This window comes from Lepidochelys kempii, chromosome 2 (genome assembly GCF_965140285.1).
Source record: "Lepidochelys kempii isolate rLepKem1 chromosome 2, rLepKem1.hap1, whole genome shotgun sequence".
NCBI lineage: Eukaryota > Metazoa > Chordata > Testudines > Cheloniidae > Lepidochelys > Lepidochelys kempii.
The window spans coordinates 212257273-212275884 of record NC_136381.1 but is presented as its reverse complement, the minus strand read 5'-3'; the positions used below and the strand labels follow the sequence as shown (position 1 = coordinate 212275884).

General features: G+C 43.8%; 1 protein-coding gene across 1 annotated transcript in view; it reads right to left on the bottom strand.

The window, feature by feature from the left end:
• MACC1 (MET transcriptional regulator MACC1) overlaps positions 1 to 18612 on the bottom strand; it is a 54705-nt gene that overhangs the window by 13996 nt on the left and 22097 nt on the right. The window contains exons 2-4 of the mRNA XM_073329538.1: positions 8966 to 9089; positions 5171 to 7218; positions 555 to 743 (exon numbers count right to left, since the gene is read on the bottom strand). Coding sequence (XP_073185639.1) covers positions 555 to 743; positions 5171 to 7218; positions 8966 to 9080 — 2352 coding nt within the window. The 5' untranslated portion in view covers positions 9081 to 9089. The remainder of the gene's footprint in view (positions 1 to 554; positions 744 to 5170; positions 7219 to 8965; positions 9090 to 18612) is intronic.

The window sequence follows — 18612 nt, the reverse complement described above, 5'->3', positions numbered from 1 at the left end:
AGCAATCTCACTAGGAGGAGGGGAGATCAAGAAAACACTTGAATGAAAGGCAGAAGTTCTCTGGGAATAGATAATCCACCTCAGTAGCTTTGAAATGAAGCAAGCCCCAGGGAAGATGAAGGAGAGTGAAGTGAGGGCTAACTTGGGCAAGGAAACAACATGCTGAAGATAAAGGAAAGGAGCCAGAGGTGACTGATAAGAGAGAGGGAAGGAAAAAGGCTGATTATGAGGGAGGAAGAGTGGGTCATGGAGTGGAGGAAATAAGCTGAGATTTAAGGTGGACAGAAGCAAAGATTTCAAGAGTTTAATCTATTTATTATTTGATTACAGTAGTTCCAAGGGCCTCTATTGAAATTTCTAGGCACCCTATAAACAAATAGTGAGAGATAGTCCCTGCCCTGAGGAGTTCACAGTTTAAATAGGGAGACAATCAAAGGAGGGAGGGATGGACTGCACAAGGATGGGGAAGAAAGGCTCACACAGTATTTGCACATAGAAAAGTGTGCTGTAAACATTTTAGCAAGGCTGTGCAAGTAAAGAGCAGGAAGCCTTACCTCCAGGGCAACTTCTCCACTTCTGCCTCGGTGAGGTACTTCATAAGCCTCAATTTGTTGTTTTGTGAGTCGCGCTAATCTTTCTGCCAGCTCTCTCCAGCATTTGCCAAGCTTGACAGCCGAAGTCAAAAGGACAGTGTCCTGGATAAGACGTGCTACTAATCCTTGGCAATCTAACTTCAGAAGTGCCTGCAGAACAATTTTTAGAATCAAGCAGCTTGGTCAGTATTTGAGAGCAAATAATTATTGTTTGTTCCTGTAACTATCCAGTAGATCTTTTCAAACGTTAAGTTAGGCTAAACCTTTTTAGGTTCTCTATAAAAAAAGTAACCGTGTTTACACCTTTGGTACAAAAGGGATAGCCAATATTTTGTATAGGAAAGTTGCCCATAATCTCAAGAAAAAAACTAAATTGGCATCCCATTGCTTCAGCATTCCAGCGTCAGCTGAATTCTGCCAAGTTTGAGGATCCTGAAGGGAAAATAGCTTTCTCCAACATAAATATTTGGGACCTAAAATTTAGCTTCATGAACCTTAAAAATGAAATCAGAGGATGGTTATAATAAGGTGTGGTCCTTGTTCCACTTCTTTTCCAGAAAATCACTGATTACATTGGCCAGAGCATTTTAATTTCATCCTTCTGAATACTTGATAATTTGCTGACTATGATTCAAACTTACAAGGACACAAAAAGGGAAAACAAAACGTGTTATTTGGAACAAAGCAAATTAAAATGGTTCCAGTAGAAAAGTCCTGAAATGAATACATGTTATATTTCTGCTTTCTTATTGGCTTAGATTAGAGCAGGGTGAAAAATAACATTTTTTTCTGCAGAAAATTTTCTATGGACAATATCAACTGTTCAGTGAAATACCAAAAACCAAAATATTGCACCAAAAATTTAAGTTTTTGGTTTTCAGATGTTCAGTTTTTCTGAAAAAGTATCAACATGTTCTGCAGAAAGCGGATAATTTTTGGAAAATTTTGTTTAGCTAAAACCCCAATTTTCTGTTGAAAAACAGTTTTGAGGGGAAATTTTCAATGGGGTGCATTTTGTGGGACTGAATGAAACCCCTGATCTGTGCTGCCAGACCTTTTATGAACAGGAGTAATTTGACACAAATAGTAATAGTGTTCATTGCTAGTTGCAAATTTCATACAGAATGATTATAGCTCTGGTTCTGAAGTCCTTACTCAGGCAAAACTCCAACTAAAAGCACTGTGAATTTTGCCTGTGTATGGATTTCAGGACTAACATTCAGATTACTAAATAAAGCACCATTATGAATTTTACACTTTACTGCTTTAAAGTTCCTGCCTCTATAAATAACTTTGTATGTTCCTTGTTGCATTGAATGGCATAGGGAAGGGGCCTGACAAGTTACAAATAAAGGTCCAAATCCTGAACCCCCAGACCAACATACGAATACACAGGCTTTCTGTGAGGGGCTGGGGGCATGGAAACCTCCTTTTCCCTCGCACCTCAAAGAGCATTGACATAGCTGACCCAAAACTGCCACCTCACTCTCAGACTTCAAGTAGCATCCAGCCCTTCTTCTCCCAGGGTTTTCTGGAAAGCTCATCGGCATATTAACAAAATAACTTGCCATATTGCTGCCCCTCCTGCTCACCTCGCCTATTAAATGCTCTGATGCATTGCTGTGGAGACAGCTACAGCAGAACATTGTTTCACAGGGAGCTAGTGGTTGGTCGATCCCACTTTCCCCTGACCTCTGCTCAGACTTCTTTCTTCCCCACATAGCAGAACTGACAGTGTTACCACAAAAAAAAAGGAGTACTTGTGGCACCTTAGAGACTAACCAATTTATTTGAGCATGAGCTTTCGTGAGCTACAGCTCACTTCATCAGATGCATATCGTGGAAACTGCAGAAGACATTATATACACACAGAGACCATGAAACAATACCTCCTCCCACCCCACTGTCCTGCTGGTAATAGCTTATCTAAAGTGATCATCAAGTTGGGCCATTTCCAGCACAAATCCAGGTTTTCTCACCCTCCGCCCCTCCCCCCCACCACACAAAGCAGGAGAGTGAGTTTGTGGGGGGGGGGGGTCAGAGGGTGAGAAAACCTGGATTTGTGCTGGAAATGGCCCAACTTGATGATCACTTTAGATAAGCTATTACCAGCAGGACAGTGGGGTGGGAGGAGGTATTGTTTCATGGTCTCTGTGTGTATATAATGTCTTCTGCAGTTTCCACGGTATGCATCCAATGAAGTGAGCTATAGCTCATGAAAGCTCATGCTCAAATAAATTGGTTAGTCTCTAAGGTGCCACAAGTCCTCCTTTTCTTTTTGCGAATACAGACTAACACGGCTGCTATTCTGAAACCAGTGTTACCACAGTTTTGTGCCCTCTTTGCTGGATGGGAGTCATAGGTTTTGTCCATCACATTAGATTTAGCAGACTTTAAGTTGTGCTGCGCTGGTGCATATCCAGAGTAAACTCCCCTGAAGTCAGTACAATGGAAAGCAGAGTCTGGCCCAGGATGTCTAATCTTTTTGGCTAGCTGGATAGGTCTAACATATTGCTCAAAATACAAATGCAATTTGTACGTATGCTCTGTTGAGCAGCACTGGACCCTGGCTGTTGAAGAACTGGGATTTATCTCATTTTAAACGTTAAAAAGACCTTCCCGTAAGTGGCATAGGTGATATTGTATCTGTAACTGTAGCTTTTATAAAGGCCGCAAGCCAAATTGGCATTTCAGAGCTGGAAATCGTACACCATTCACAGATAGGATATCTCCTTAGTCCTCTGATGTTTTATCCTGGCACGTATATACATTCCCCGTCTTATAATGAGGTCTTCACACAGCTCTGTCTCCATTTGCTAGGTTGGCTAGTTACCCCTTTAACTCTTCTTGAACCCAATTCATTTTTATATCACCTCCTGGGACAGGGGTGGCCAACCTGTGGTTCTGGAGCCACACGCGGCTCTTCAGAAGTTAACATGCGGCTCCTTGTACAGGCCCCGACTCCAGGGCTGGAGCTACAGACGCCAACTTTCCAATGTGCCGGGGGGTGCTCACCGCTCAACCCCTGGCTCTGCCACTCGCCCTGCCCCCGCTCCACCCCTTCCTGCCCCCTCCCCTGAGCCTGCTGTGCCCTCGCTCCTCCCCCCCAGAGCCTCCTGCACGCCACGAAACAGCTGATCGGGAGGTGTGGGGAGGGAGGGGGAGATGCTGATCGGTGGAGCTGCTGGGTGGGAGGCGCTGGGAGGGGGAACTGATGGGGGGCTGCTGACGTGTTACTGTGGCTCTTTGGCAATGTACATTGATCAATTCTGGCTCCTTCTCAGGCTCAGGTTGGCCACCCCTGTCCTGGGACGTTAAGAACTTTACTCGGTTTGCAAGTGGCTGCTGCTGCCATCGCCTCTGGGCGGTGTATTTATAGGAGGTCCTTTGGAATGCTGACTTTTCAAAGGGAATGGATTAGTTATGTCAGCTAGCACTATAAGTGTGTCTTCAGAACTGGAGTGGCTAAGGGTATGTCTACATTGCAATTAAAACACCCCCTGCTGGCTCATAGTTCAGGCTATGGAGCTGTTCAATGGCAGGGTAGATATTCAGGCTCAGGCTGAAGGGGGAAGGCTTAGTAGAAAAGCCACAGCTGTGAATTCATCAGAGAGCCATTATTATAACAAATATAAAACTTGGTCCTAAATAAGCCTTGTCTGCTTATCAGTCGAAGGGCCCCAGGCAGTAAGCTCAACTCCACTTTTTCTTGACTTAACAGAAACATTGTTGTAGATATGCACATTTTCAGATCTAGATTACATGAGGATCATAGGGTTTGTAATTCAACCATTCACCTGAAAGGTTGAAGTACAGCAGTTCTTGAAGAAAAACATACTGAATCCAAGACTTGTTCAGCAAATTGCAAGTCTTCCTCATGAAAATCTGAACATAAAAATAACTAAATGAACATCTAAACATCTAAACATCTAAAAATAACTGTAATGACTTATTTGCCTTTCTTTAAGCAGCAGCTACATGGATTATCAAGGTGTGAGACATGGTAGCTTTATACAGAAAATCAAGTCTTCAGTAAATATACCATGTTTTCCTTGCCTTAAAAATATAAAAAAATTCTAAGCAGCTAGTTTATGATAGGTTTTGGTTTGCAAAAGGATCTGGAACTTTCACCTGTAGGTCACTGGTTCAAATCCAGACTGGACTGATAGTTTAAAAAAGTTCCTAATAAAGCAGTGTTTATAAAACACTACTTTTGTGATAGAAAGTGTGGGTTTTAGTGGGGTTTTTTTCATACAAAGTCATGGTTTTTGTCATCCCAGCCAGCTCTCTACTGAGCAGTACTCCTCTAATTTTTACAATTTTGACCCTATATGGGCTGGATCAATTAACATAAATTTATGTGGCTTGTATTGAATATTGTATTAATTTATGTAGAGTATCTGCTTAAATTTTTTAACTTGAGTGCTTACAGTTTTCAGTTACTGTATTCATACTTGCAAAGATTCACAATACTGTACTAATGTAGTATCATATTTCATTACTTACAATCATTACTGGCAAACAGTACTCATTTACTACCAATGCAAAACAGATGAGTCCACTTGAGCAGTACTTACAACAATGAGCTCATAAAGAAACTGCCTTCTGGGTCTGTTAGCATGGCAATCTTCCTTCAATTTCTTCACCACATACGCGACTCTTTCTGATTCTTTATCTGCTGGTACCTCACTGAAATCATCCAATGACATATGTGAATATCCTAGCACATCAGCCAAAGCTTTCCAGTTGTAAACTCTCTCCGATACCGTGGATAGGACTAAAGAATAGATATATGTCAATTTCTTAAAAGGCAGTGCAATTTGTTCCAGAAGATTCCTGGTTGGCAGCACGCTATCAGTGATATCTATAGCTTGTTCTTTTAAAATCACTTTTACATTTTTACAGTGCACTAGACCAATCTTTCTGCGAAGAACTCCCACATACCATTCTTTAACTTTAGTTTGTCCAATGGCTTTCACTTTATCTTCACCGAGAAACGCTATTGTGTCCCCTTTAAAATACTCTAGTAAATAGTCAATCTTACTTTGACGAAGCACAGATTTCAAGGCCACTCCATAGCTGGTAATATTTAAAGTCTTATCTTGAAACTTGGGGTATTTAACTGTCGGTGTCAATAAAAAAGGAGCAGATTTGATTTCTTTGCGTTTCTGTAAGTGGTTTGGCTTACTAGTCATCCCAGTTAATTTTGGAGCTGGATCGGGAGTTGTAATAGGGAATTGGGTCACTAGATTGTTGTTTGGGCCCTTAATCTGAACTAGGAAAGTGAACAAATGCATTTCCCCAGTTCCCAGTACAGAAAATGGAAACTGCAGGTGGACAACTTCACCTGCTTTCAACTGCCCTTCTTTAATTTCTTTGCTTTGATCTTCCATCTTCACTTCAAAATCAGGATCACGGGATATCAAAGAAACACTTAGATCTTGTGGCTTGTCAAGTAAAAATGTATGCTTTCCCCACCGATTAAACACCACTGGTGGCATGCTCTTTCCACCCTTTTTAATGTCACAAACTGTGAGTTTTTCTGGAATGTAGTTATGACCAAAAACAGTAAAAACAGCAGTGAAAGAAGGATGAATATGTTTGGGCCCATAAATTCCAATGCAGAGGTTTCTGTAGATGTATTCCCAAACAGATGTAGCCAGAGACTGAATTGGGTTTGCTTGTACTGCAACCACTGTGTACATCACATGACTTAGGTCTGTCAACTTCACTTGTATGGTATCTTTGTAAAGGTAGCAGTTGTGTAGCTTTTCAAAAGGACCTTCTTTGTTGAGACTATAAAACCCCATAATTTCAGTCATAACTTGACTGAAAGGATCCTTCTTCACTTCAGCTGCAATTTTCATTTCTAGTAAAATGGCTTCCATTGTGTTGAGGTTACTTAAAGTAAGTTCTATCAATGGGCTCACAGTGCTTGAAAGATCATGATTAAGTGATGGGGGAGGGTTCAGAATAGCCCGTAAACCAACCTCTTGGAATTCCCCAGGTGATACATGACCCTCAGGGATGTGAACAGCGATATCCGAGTCAGGTAGCTGCACTGAACCCCCTTCATGATTCAGTTTACAAACTACATGAGTTTCTGTAGGTTGTGTTTGTGCCCATCCTGGACTATGACTCATCACATCCAAATCTAGACAAGATCGGGCCAGCTGTCGATGACTCAACCAAGCCATCTTGTAGGCTTCACGGTCATTTTGAAGCCATTCCATGTCTGCAGCTAAAATCTGGCCAGAGGATGCTGTCTTGTCAGGATCAAATCTTTTGGCATCTACAATGTCCAAAAGCTCAGAGACACTCTTCGATTTTCCAGATTTCCCTGCTGAAGCCTTTCTTAGAAGATGATCAATATCTAGCTCATCACCTGATGAATCAAAAGAATCCCTGTTGCTTGAATCTCTGGAGAACAGATAGGGGTCTTCTTTTAAGATAGAAATGTGTTTACTGTTCTTGTCACTGTTACTTAACTGAGCTACATCATATACAAATGGGTTGGATGCTGACAGATCATTCCGGAAAGGATTAGTCTTGGAATCAGTGTAAGCATGTTGTTTGAACACCTCAGGCCAGTCAATGATTAAATCCAATTTATTCTCTTTGTCATCTGTTTAAAAAAAAATTGAGGTAATTATTCCTATCCACACCCAAGCCCTATTTATTGGACAAAATGGGCCAAATTCATCTCTGCAGTAAACCTATTGATGTACTTACAGTACACTAGGGCTAAATTTATCCCAAGTTAAAATTTGTATAGCTTGTAAAACATGCAGGGTCAGTTTATACCTTCAAATTGCTTTTAAGGTTTTAAACATAACCAACAGAGTGTCAATCATGTGTTAGGATTAAAATTAGGATTAAAGAAGCAATATTAACAAAAAAGCACCAATAAATTAGTCCTTATAATAGGGCCTGATTTTGCAAGGTGTGGAGTATCTGCAGCACCTGCAATTCCCAGTAATATTAATGGGAGTTGAGGATGCTGAGCTCCATCAGGAGCAGATCCTTAGACTGTGTGTTCTAAAGAATGTCGTCCACTAGGAAAGGTCATTGGCATTTTTGGCCTAGTGGCTTGCTGTGTGCAGAAATACAGTGGCTGATGCTTACATTTTGGAAACTACCATGTCCACATTGTAGAAAAGATCATACAACATTCAGGATTCCCTTTCTTCCTACATCTTAGAAAGGTTATTGTTAATTTCATTTGGTTTCAGTCTCAGAAGAATGTGTTGATGTTTTCACTGTAACAATTCATAACTCTCACCGCTATAGATTCAACTACTCATTTTAAATTTGGAATCAACTAAAGAGTGAATTTTTCATTTGATTATTTGAATAGTGAAAAGGAGTCAAAAGTAGAAAAACTTTGTTTCCTATATTGACAATATTTAAATACCCTTTTAGATTGAAATATGTATTGTTAACAATAAAATCTATTTTACTTATATCTATTTGTTATGGATGGATCTGTTTGTTAATTACCTTTCGTTTAGAGCTCATATAAAACCAAAATCCAAATGAATAAATTTGCATGATGACAACATATGCTGATTAAAGACTCCATTGCATGAGATGCTCATCACCCCTGCAAGGAACTGACGGAGTGATTTCAACTCCCATTGCCTTATACAGGTTTTCTGCATGCAGAGAATAATATAAACAGCAGGAGACGGGATTCTTCCTCCTTCCCCATACACAGCCTGCCAGTAAAGCTCCTTTATCTTTATTTAAAAACCAATGAAAGCAGCAGCTCAGCCTGGTTTTATTTCTCTCTTTCAGCACACCCATGCCCCTCCCTTAATGTTGTCCCTCCCTATAGGTTACTGTTCCATCCCTAAGGTTACTGTAATTCTTGCAAGTTGAGCAGTCATTATGCCAGCTTCACTCAGCATAGGAGAGGAGTGGCGTAGGGTGATATGGAGCTGATTACAGCTTCCTGATTCTCAGGATGAGGTCTGGCCCCAGTGGTACTTACAGCTGCTGCTGGACAAATATTGAGGTAGCAGCACTGATGTAAGATCCTTAATAGATCCTATACTCCCTTTCTCTCTCCCCTGACATGCCCCCTATACTGATGGCAGTAACGCAGACCTGGATCTGGTACAATAATACACCGCAGAATTCCCCTATACCAAGGGGGCATTCTGCTAGGCATTGGAATTAGAATATGGCCCATTACACGCTGCCTGAGTAGTGCAAAGGAAACGTAATACAAAAGAGAAGCTGTCCCCTTGTATTTAAGGCAACATACGTATGAGCACAGTAGTTCTAGCTTGGATATTGACACCAATGGGAGTTTTGCCTGAGTAGAGACTTGCAGGTGTGTTGGCCCATTGTAATAAATATTAACAGACCTGACAACTCGCAGCTCGTTGAAGGTTTGCTCTCGTCCAAGTCAATCACAGTTCCTTCGGATCTACTCCGTGCTATCTCTCCAGTGTGAGAAGAAGCTGTTCTGCTAGCGGACATTTTTTCCTCCTAGGAAACAATAGGGTATGTTAGTGAGTGTACAGTTTGAGAAAAGGGAAGCTACTGAAGAATACTTGAGCACCAATCCTACAATGAGACACGTGGGAGACTCTGAGGTTTCCTCTTGGGTGCAGGTGTCTTCCCATGTGCATCACATTGCAGGACTGGAGCCTCAATATGTAAATTAAAAGTAAAAACACTACATTAAGCCCCCAATCCAGTAAAGCAGTTATGTCCCATAGGTCATGAGTGTGCTTTGCTGAATTGGGGCTGATTGCCACACAAAAAAAATCCAATAATTTCAACTTACTGTGTCTCTAAGGAAAAATATTTTTAAAATAAGCCTTTTACTCTTTGCATAACCATCCCAATCCCTGTTTGGAGATAGGATTGAATAGAAAAATATTAAAAATGAAAAGCCACATCTGTCCATTCCCCTGCCAGTTTCAGATAACCAGCTTCCCCCCACTTCTGCTCAGCTGTTCTTTTTATGCATTTCTTTGGAGTGGACATCCTATCAGATTGTCCTCTTAGTCAACACTAATGTAAATCAGAAGCAAGCTCCTGTCACCGGGTGTCTGGCCCTTGTAAATGAAGCAGGTCCAGCACCCTGTGCCAGAACAGGCGCTCCCAGTCTAGCCAATTAAAAGGCAGGCAGCACCTGGGACTATAAAGGATCAGGGAGAAGCTGAGAGGTGAGTCAGAACTACCTGAGTGAGTCAGGAAAAGGGAGGAGAGAGAGCTGCCTGGGAGTAAGAGCGCAGCAGGGGAGAACTGTCATTGATCAGGAGACTGTAGGAGGGGAAAGGCAGAAGAGCAGCAAGAGGGGTTTGCTTTGATAGCTGATTTCCCCAAGCCAGAGAGCCAAGGCTGGAAGGCTGAAGGCTAGAGAGCAGTAGAAGGAGTTGCCTGCTGACATCTCTGACCTGGAGAGTGGAAGCAGAGGGCCAGAGAGGGTTGTGAAGGCAGTGGAGAGGCTTACCTACTGATGACTCCATGCTGGAGAGCTGGAGTCAGAGAGGGCTAATGGACCAGGGGGAGCGAGGGATGCTCCCCCAGCAGAGAGGCTGTGGATGTACATGTGTGGAGAGAGTGGGAGTGCACTCCAGCGGGGGTGACTGTCCCGGCAGAAGGACAGCAGAGGACTGTCAAACTGCCAGGAGTGGCAGAAGCCATCAGAGTACAGCCTGTGGGGCACTGAGGGAACTAGATGTCCTAGGATTTTAAGGACAAATGCACAGCGGGTGATAAATGGACAATGCTTTGGGGACATGTGTTGTGGAATGTTTGTAATAAGCCAGACCAGGAGAGGTATTACTTAGGCAGGAGAACCTTGCATAGAGAGTTACTGGAAACTCCGAAGGAGGGAAGCTGAGGCAGTCACGCCTGTTGTGCCACAGGCAGGTGCTCTGGGTGGGGCCACTCTGACACCCCCGTTATAGTCAATGGACATATCCTGACCTAATCCCAGTATAAGTGAGACAAGATTCAGCACCCCCTCTTCTTTACACTGGTTGGGATAGCTCTGCTCCTTCTCTGATGCCATCTGAGTGCTCAGTCTTAGCAATCTGCCATAGCCGGCCAAAGGAACCAGATAAACTTTACCTAGATGAAGGAGGCCAGCAAGATATGCATTAAAGAGCTAATCCCACCCCTCTTCTGCAGCCAGGGGATTCTGCTGTCTGGGGAGCCAGTACCCTGCTGCACTGTGTGTGCACATGGGCTTATTAAGGTTTTGAGAGCCGAGGGAGGGCAAGAGGAGTATGAAGTACCTGCAGTGCCCCAAGGACTAGAGAGAAGAGCTGTAAGATGTAGTGTTTCCTGGGTGCTGGGGGTTGCAGGGTAGACTGGGGTATCTTGCTACATCTTTAAAAGGAACAGCAAATGCAGTCCTGGTGATATGTACCATGAGGTGGGGGAGCTAGAAATATGAAGGGGAATCTCAGCTTTCAGTTAAATCAGCATAAATTCTATCCCTTTTCCTTCTGGAGAGACGCCTGGAGATGTAAACACAGTGCTATAGTTGAAAAAAAAATAGCAGCGGGGCTCCACAGCAGCAATAGGAAGCCGGGGGAAAATGAACAATCCCCCCTTCCCCCCCCACACACAGATACACCACATACCCTAGAGACTCATTTTACATAGGAAGTCTGTATAGCCAAGGATCACCTTACTAACCCTCTCCAAAGCCTCAGGCTGGTTGTGTGTGTAGTGGGATGATGGTGATGGACATGAGCCAGTTAAGTTTAAGGCAATGGCCAGAATCGTTCTCCGGGCCTATCTCAAAATACTAAAGCCAGCTCTGCTTCGGGGACTGATGGACTGCAGGCTGTCCCCCTATACAGGAGCAAGAGTGACAGCTAAGCAGCTCTTCTTCCCCCACATCTGCACAGACAAGATGTGTTGTGTTTGCTTTCTTCCGTGGCTACGAGAAAGTGGGAGCCTTGCATGTCTGGGTGTTTGGCTATGAAACTGCATGTAACACATTAATTGAAAGGTTTCAGAGTGGCAGCCATGTTAGCCTGTATCCGCAAAAAGAATGAGGAGTATTTGTGGCACTTTCGAGACTAAATAAATGCGTTAGTCTCTAAGGCGCCACAAGTAGACATTAATTGAAAGTGATGCTAGGGGAGATATTGGCACTGCCTCGACTCGGTTTACACTTCATTTCATGGTGCAACATACTACGGTAAAATACAGATTGCTTCGTCACAAGCGCAGAGCATCATTTTTGTTTTTAACCAGCAGGTACCACAAGCTGCAGGTGACAATCTGTTCCCAAACGGATGTCTGCAGAGGTCATGAAGCATTGCTGACGTTCAGGTTTGCCTGTCATCTGAACAGCAGCCCCATTTTCAGATTCCCCTGCCTTGTCTGAAATCAAAACTACAAGACACATTTGGGGCCTGACTCACCTCCATTTTATCTTGTCAACCACTGATGTATCTCCATTGAAGTCAATGGATCTGTTCCTGATTTACACTGCTGCTATGTGATGAGAATCAGGCTCTTAGTCTATAAAAGGAGTTAGATCTGCTTGTCTGTTGTTAGGTCCATTATATCTATTTGAGATTAGGGCACTGGCTACATTAACATAAGAATCATCTGAAATAACTGAACTGCCCAGCTACATTTGATATGAATACTCAGTGGGGTTAAGAAAGGATGGGGTCGGGGGAGGGCAAGGGAAGGGGGAGTTAAACTAGTCTGAGGTCTGCCAAAAACTCTGTTCTAGACTTAGGGACTATTGACAGTGTTAAATCTCTCTCTCAAATCATGAACAAGTGCTTTATAACCTGCGAGTCTTAGCTTTCCAAAGTTATAAAGCATTTATTCTAGACCTGAGAGGCTGTTGAAATACTGAACCTTAAACTCACAATTCTCAATACCCTCATGCTTTTTTTTATTTTTTCCCCTCTCTCCTCCACCTGAATTCCAACGGGAGTTTAGTGTCTCCTATATCAAGAATTGCTCATACCAGAAATCTTAAACATGGAGCTTGGAATCCCAGCTTTCAGAAGGTATAAAATGTTAATCTCCAACTCTAGCAGTTAATGAGAGCTGCATTGCCTGATTGCCTTCTATGATGAGATAACTGGCTCTGTGGATATGGGGAAAGCGGTGGATGTGATATCCACTTTAGCAAAGCATTTGATACGGTCTCCCACAGCATTCTTTCTAGCAGTTAAAAAAGTATGGATTGGATGAATGGACGAAAGGGTGGATAGAAAGCTGCTAGATTGTCGGGCTCAATGGTAGTGATCAACAGCTTGGTGTCTAGTTGGCAGCCAGTAAAGTAGAGTGCCCCAGGGGTCAGTCCTGGGGCCGGTTTTGTTCCACATCTCTATCAGTGATCTGGATGATGGGATTAATTGCACCCTCAGCAAGTTCACAGATGACACAAAGCTGCGGGGAGAGGTAGATATGCTGGAGGGTAGGGAAAGGGTCCAGAGTGACCTAGACAAATCGGAGGATTGGGCCAAAAGAAATCTGATGAGGTTCAACAAGGACAAGTGCAGAGTCCTGCACTTAGGAAAGAAGAATCCCATGCACCACTACAGGCCGGGGACTGACTGGCTAAGTGGCAGTTGTGAAGAAAAGGACCTGGGGATTACTGTGGACGAGAAGCTGGATATGAGTCAGCAGTGTGCCCTCATTGCCAAGAAGGCTAACGGCATATTGGGCTGTATTAGTAGGAGCATTGCCAGCAGATTGAGAGAAGTGGTTATTCCCCTCTATTTGGCACTGGTGTGGCCACACCTGGAGTATTGCGTCCAGTTTTGGTCCCCCCGTTACAGAAGGTATGTGGACAAATTGGAGAGAGTCCAGCGGAGGGCAACAAAAATGGTTAGGGACTGGGGTTATTTAGTCTGCAGAAGAGAAAAGTGAGGGGGTATTTGATAGCAGCCTTCAACTACATGAAGGAGGGTTCCAAACAGGATGGAGTTCAGCTGTTCTCGGTAATGGCAGATGACAGAACAAGAAACAATGGTCTCCAGTTGCAGTGGTCGAGGTCTAGACTGGATATTAGGAAACACTATTTCACTAGGAGGATGGTGAAGCACTGGAATGGGTTACCTAGGGAGGTGGTGGAATCTCCATCCTTAAAGGTTTTTAAGGCTCGGCTTGACAAAGCCTTAGCTGGGATGATTTAGTTGGTGTTGGTCCTGCGTTGAGCAGGGGATTGGACTAGATGGCCTCCTGAGGTCTCTTCCAACCCTAATATTCTATGATTCTATTAAAAGCTTGCCCGAATTGAAGTGCAAACTAAAAGCCACCTTCTAATCTGAATACTGTGATTTCAAGGTCCAATGTGCCATGACCTGCCAATGCTAAAAAACACTTTGGACAATAGAAAAGCTTCCAGAGGTGAGAGTGTATAGATTTGTCAATGTGCATTAATTTTTATTGTATAATATCTGTGCCCCAAAATGTTCAAACAACATAAAATACTTTAAATTTATAATTTTGTTAGCTCCAGGGCTTATTCATTAAGGGGCCAGATTGTCAATATCTTACACGGGTGAGTAACTATTCATGAGCACTTCTTGAATAAGGGCTTCACAAGCTAACACAAAATAAGCAGCACAGAAAAACTACAAGAAACTACAGACAGTGCAATGTTTAGGAGTATTAGCATATTTATGCATTCGTTTATGTATGAAAATTGGTCTAAAAGTCTATAGTACAGAAATAAAAATCAGTATTAAACATTTCAGCCTTAGCTGTGATTACTTAGCTCTGAGCTGACAGACGTGCCAAAGTCCAAATACAAATTTAAGAGCCCAAATAAAGGAAGAGCAAGACACAACATCACAAATCAGACAGATGCACAGTGGCTAATTGCTGTAAATTCCACCCATCCTAAAACAAAAGCCTGGGGAGATGATGCACAGTGGAAGTATGTTGACATCATGGATCTGACAATAGTATCACATACAGACTGTTTATAATGCTAGTAAAAACTGCCAATGGAACAAACCAGTCCCTAAAGATTCCCTTTGGGATCTCCTTAAAATAGCCATGTGATGCCTTCATTATTCACGACTAAACTAGTATGAAGACTGTAAAAACAGAGACTCAGAAGGAAAAAGACTCCTGTCATAAATATAAAGGGAAGGGTAAACCCCTTTGAAATCCCTCCTGGCCAGGGGAAAGCTCCTCTCACCTGTAAAGGGTTAAGAAACTAAAGGTAACCTCGCTGGCACCTGACCAAAATGACCAATGAGGAGACAAGATACTTTCAAAAGCTGGGAGGAGGGAGAGAAACAAAGGGTTTGTGTGTCTGTCTGTAGTCGTCTTGGCCGGGGACAGAACAGGAATGGAGTCTTAGAACTTTTAGTAAGTAATCTAGCTAGGTATGTGTTAGATTATGATTTCTTTAAATGGCTGAGAAAAGAATTGTGCTGAATAGAATAACTATTTCTGTCTGTGTATCTTTTTTGTAACTTAAGGTTTTGCCTAGAGGGGTTCTCTATGTTTTTGAATCTAATTACCCTGTAAGATATATACCATCCTGATTTTACAGGGGGAATTTCTTTATTTCTATTTACTTCTATTTTTTATTAAAAGTCTTCTTGTAAAACACTGAATGCTTTTTCATTGTTCTCAGATCCAAGGGTTTGGGTTTGTGGTCACCTATGCAAATTGGTGAGGCTTTTTATCCAACATTTCCCAGGAAAGGGGGGGGTGCAAGTGTTGGGAGGATTGTTCATTGTTCTTAAGATCCAAGGGTCTGGGTCTGTAGTCACCTAGACAAATTGGTGAGGCTTTTTACCAAACCTTGTCCAGGAAGTGGGGTGCAAGGTTTTGGGAAGTATTTTGGGGGGAAGGACGCGTCCAAACAGCTCTTCCCCAGTAACCAGTATTAGTTTGGTGGTGGTAGCGGCCATTCCAAGGATAACGGGGGTAATATTTTGTACCTTGGGGAAGTTTTGACCTAAGCTGGTAAAGATAAGCTTAGGAGGTTTTTCATGCAGGTCCCCACATCTGTACCCTAGAGTTCAGAGTGGGGGAGGAACCTTGACATGGTGGCACAGCGGTGGGATTAACCTGAAATCATTTTGAGATCCAGTTGAGATTTTTTGAACTAGAAATACAGATTTTAAAAAGGAATTTTTAGGAAGTCCAGAAGGCAGCTTTGAAACTGAAAGCAGCTTGGTTTCTCTCTGCTTTGTGGCCAAGCAGAGACAAAAGGGGATTATCTTGTGAATTGCAGATTTTCTTTGCCTGGAGGCAGGGTACTTAACTCCTGCAGGGAAATTCACAGTCTTCCAACCCAGAGGTTTTTTTTTTTTTTCTTTTCTTCCTAAAAGTAAATAGGGGGTGTGTGCTCTACCCATTTGCCTGGAGACAAAAGTGGCAGGGTTTTTTTTTAGGATTTTGATTTTTTTTTTTTGTTTGTTTTACAAGGAGCACAGGTTTGAAAAGAAATTTTTTTCTTCTTTGGGCTGGGTAAGCAGGTTTCCAAGTAGTTGGAGGTTTTTTGCTTTAATTTGGGCCCAGAGCAGAGACAAGGGAATTGTCTTTTTCTGTAGGCTGACAATCACTATCAGAGAATAGGTATTCTATTCCAGCACAGCAAAATTTTACAGCCAAGTTTTGTTTGTTTATTTCTAAACCTCGGGTGTAAAGTTAGTTAAAAACAGAGAGGTTAGAATGGCCAAATCCTCAGCTCGACTACAGCTGGAATTAGCCAAATTTCAGGCTGAGGAAAAACAAAGGGAACATGAAAGACAGATAGAACTCATGCAGCTGAAGAAGGAACAAGAAAGGGAGGCAGAACAACACCAAGAGGCTGCCCACAAGAGGGAAATGGAGGCAAGGAAGCATGTGGAGGAGGAGAGGGAAAAAGAGAGGAAGCATGTGGAGGAGATGGAGAGGATAAAGGCCCAGCAGAATATACCAACAAACCCTAGCAATCCTTCTCCAGGTACCACTTCCCATCCCAGAAAGTTCCCCACCTACAAGGCAGGTGATGATACTGAGGCCTTCTTAGAAAACTTCGAAAGGGCCTGCCTTGGGTACAACATCTCTACTGACCAATACATGGTAGAGCTGAGGCCGCAGCTCAGTGGACCCTTAGCTGAGGTGGCAGCTGAAATGCCTAAAGAACACATGAACAAGTATGAACTGTTTAAATCCAAGGCGAGAGTCAGAATGGGGATAACACCCGAGCAGTCTCGTCGGAGGTTCAGAGCCCTAAGGTGGAAACCAGACATGTCATTTACCCGACATGCCTACCACATTGTAAAACATTGGGATGCCTGGATATCAGGAGCAAGTGTTGAATCTCCAGTAAATTTGCCCTTCCTAATGCAAATGGAACAATTCTTAGAGGGTGTTCCTGAGGAAATAGAAAGATACATCCTAGATGGGAAACCCAAAACTGTAATGGAGGCAGGAGAGATTGGAGCCAGATGGGTGGAGGTGGCAGAGAAGAAGAAAACTGGTCGCAGTTGGAGCGGAGACCAGAAGGGACCACCCCAGACCACACCCTATTACCGGGGGCCGCCCAAAGCCCCACCTACCTCCCAAAGAACCCTCCAGACCCCTTATCGTCCCACCACCCCGTTCTCCAGCAACCCTCCTCGCCCCAGTGACCCGTCAGCTGGACGATGTTTTAAGTGTAACGAGCTGGGGCATGTAAAGGCCAACTGCCCCAAGAACCCCAACAGATTACAGTTCATTGCACCGGAATCACACCAGAGGTCCACAGGCCCAGATACCTCCCAGATACCCTTGGAGCGGAGGGAAACTGTGAGTGTGGGCGGGAAGAAGGTCACCGCGTGGAGGGACACCGGAGCACAAGTGTCAGCTATCCATGCTTCCTTAGTGGACCCCAATTTAATCAACCCAGAGATCCAAGTGACGATTCAACCCTTCAAGTCCAACTCTTTCAATTTGCCTACAGCCAAGTTGCCTGTCCAGTACAAGGGCTGGTCAGGAATGTGGACTTTTGCAGTCTATGATGATTATCCCATCCCCATGCTGTTGGGGGAAGACTTGGCCAATCATGTGAAGCAGGCCAAGAGGGTGGGAATGGTCACCCGCAACCAGGCTAAACAAGCCGTGAGGCCTAGCTCTGTTCCGGAAACTTCTATCAGGACCCAGTCAGAGGTGATGGACCTGGACCCCAGGCCAATGTCTGCAACAGCAGTAGTGGATCCAGTCCCAGAGACCCAGACGGAACCAGTCCCAGAACCGGAACCAGTTGAACAACCAACACCAGACCCCGTGTCAGCACTGAATCCAGTACTTGCAACCTCAACACCAGAGGGCCCCACCGAACCTGAACTGGCAGCAGCCGATAACCCTACACAAGAGGCTCAGCCGGAGCCTGAATCCCAACATAGTGCACCAGCGGAGAGCGGTTCACAGTCAACAGAAACAGCTCCATCCCCTATATCGCTTCCAGAGGGACCAAGCCTAGGTCCACAATCCCATGAGGAACTGATGTCTCCAGCATCAAGGGAACAGTTCCAGACCGAACAGGAAGCAGATGAAAGCCTCCAGAGAGCTTGGACGGCGGCACGGAGCAACCCACCGCCTCTCAGCTCTTCTAATCGATCCAGGTTTGTTGTAGAAAGAGGACTTTTATACCAGGAAACTCTTTCTGGGGGACACCAGGAAGACTGGCATCCTCAGAGACAGTTGGTAGTTCCAACTAAATACCGGGCCAAGCTCTTGAGCTTAGCCCATGATCACCCTAGTGGCCATGCTGGGGTGAACAGGACCAAAGACCGTTTGGGGGGGTCATTCCACTGGGAGGGAATGGGCAAGGATGTTTCTACCTATGTCCAGTCTTGTGAGGTGTGCCAAAGAGTGGGAAAACCCCAAGACCAGGTCAAAGCTCCTCTCCAGCCACTCCCCATCATTGAAGTTCCATTTCAGCGAGTAGCTGTGGATATTCTGGGTCCTTTTCCGAAAAAGACACCCAGAGGAAAGCAGTACATACTGACTTTCATGGATTTTGCCACCCGATGGCCGGAAGCAGTAGCTCTAAACAACACCAGGGCTAAAAGTGTGTGCC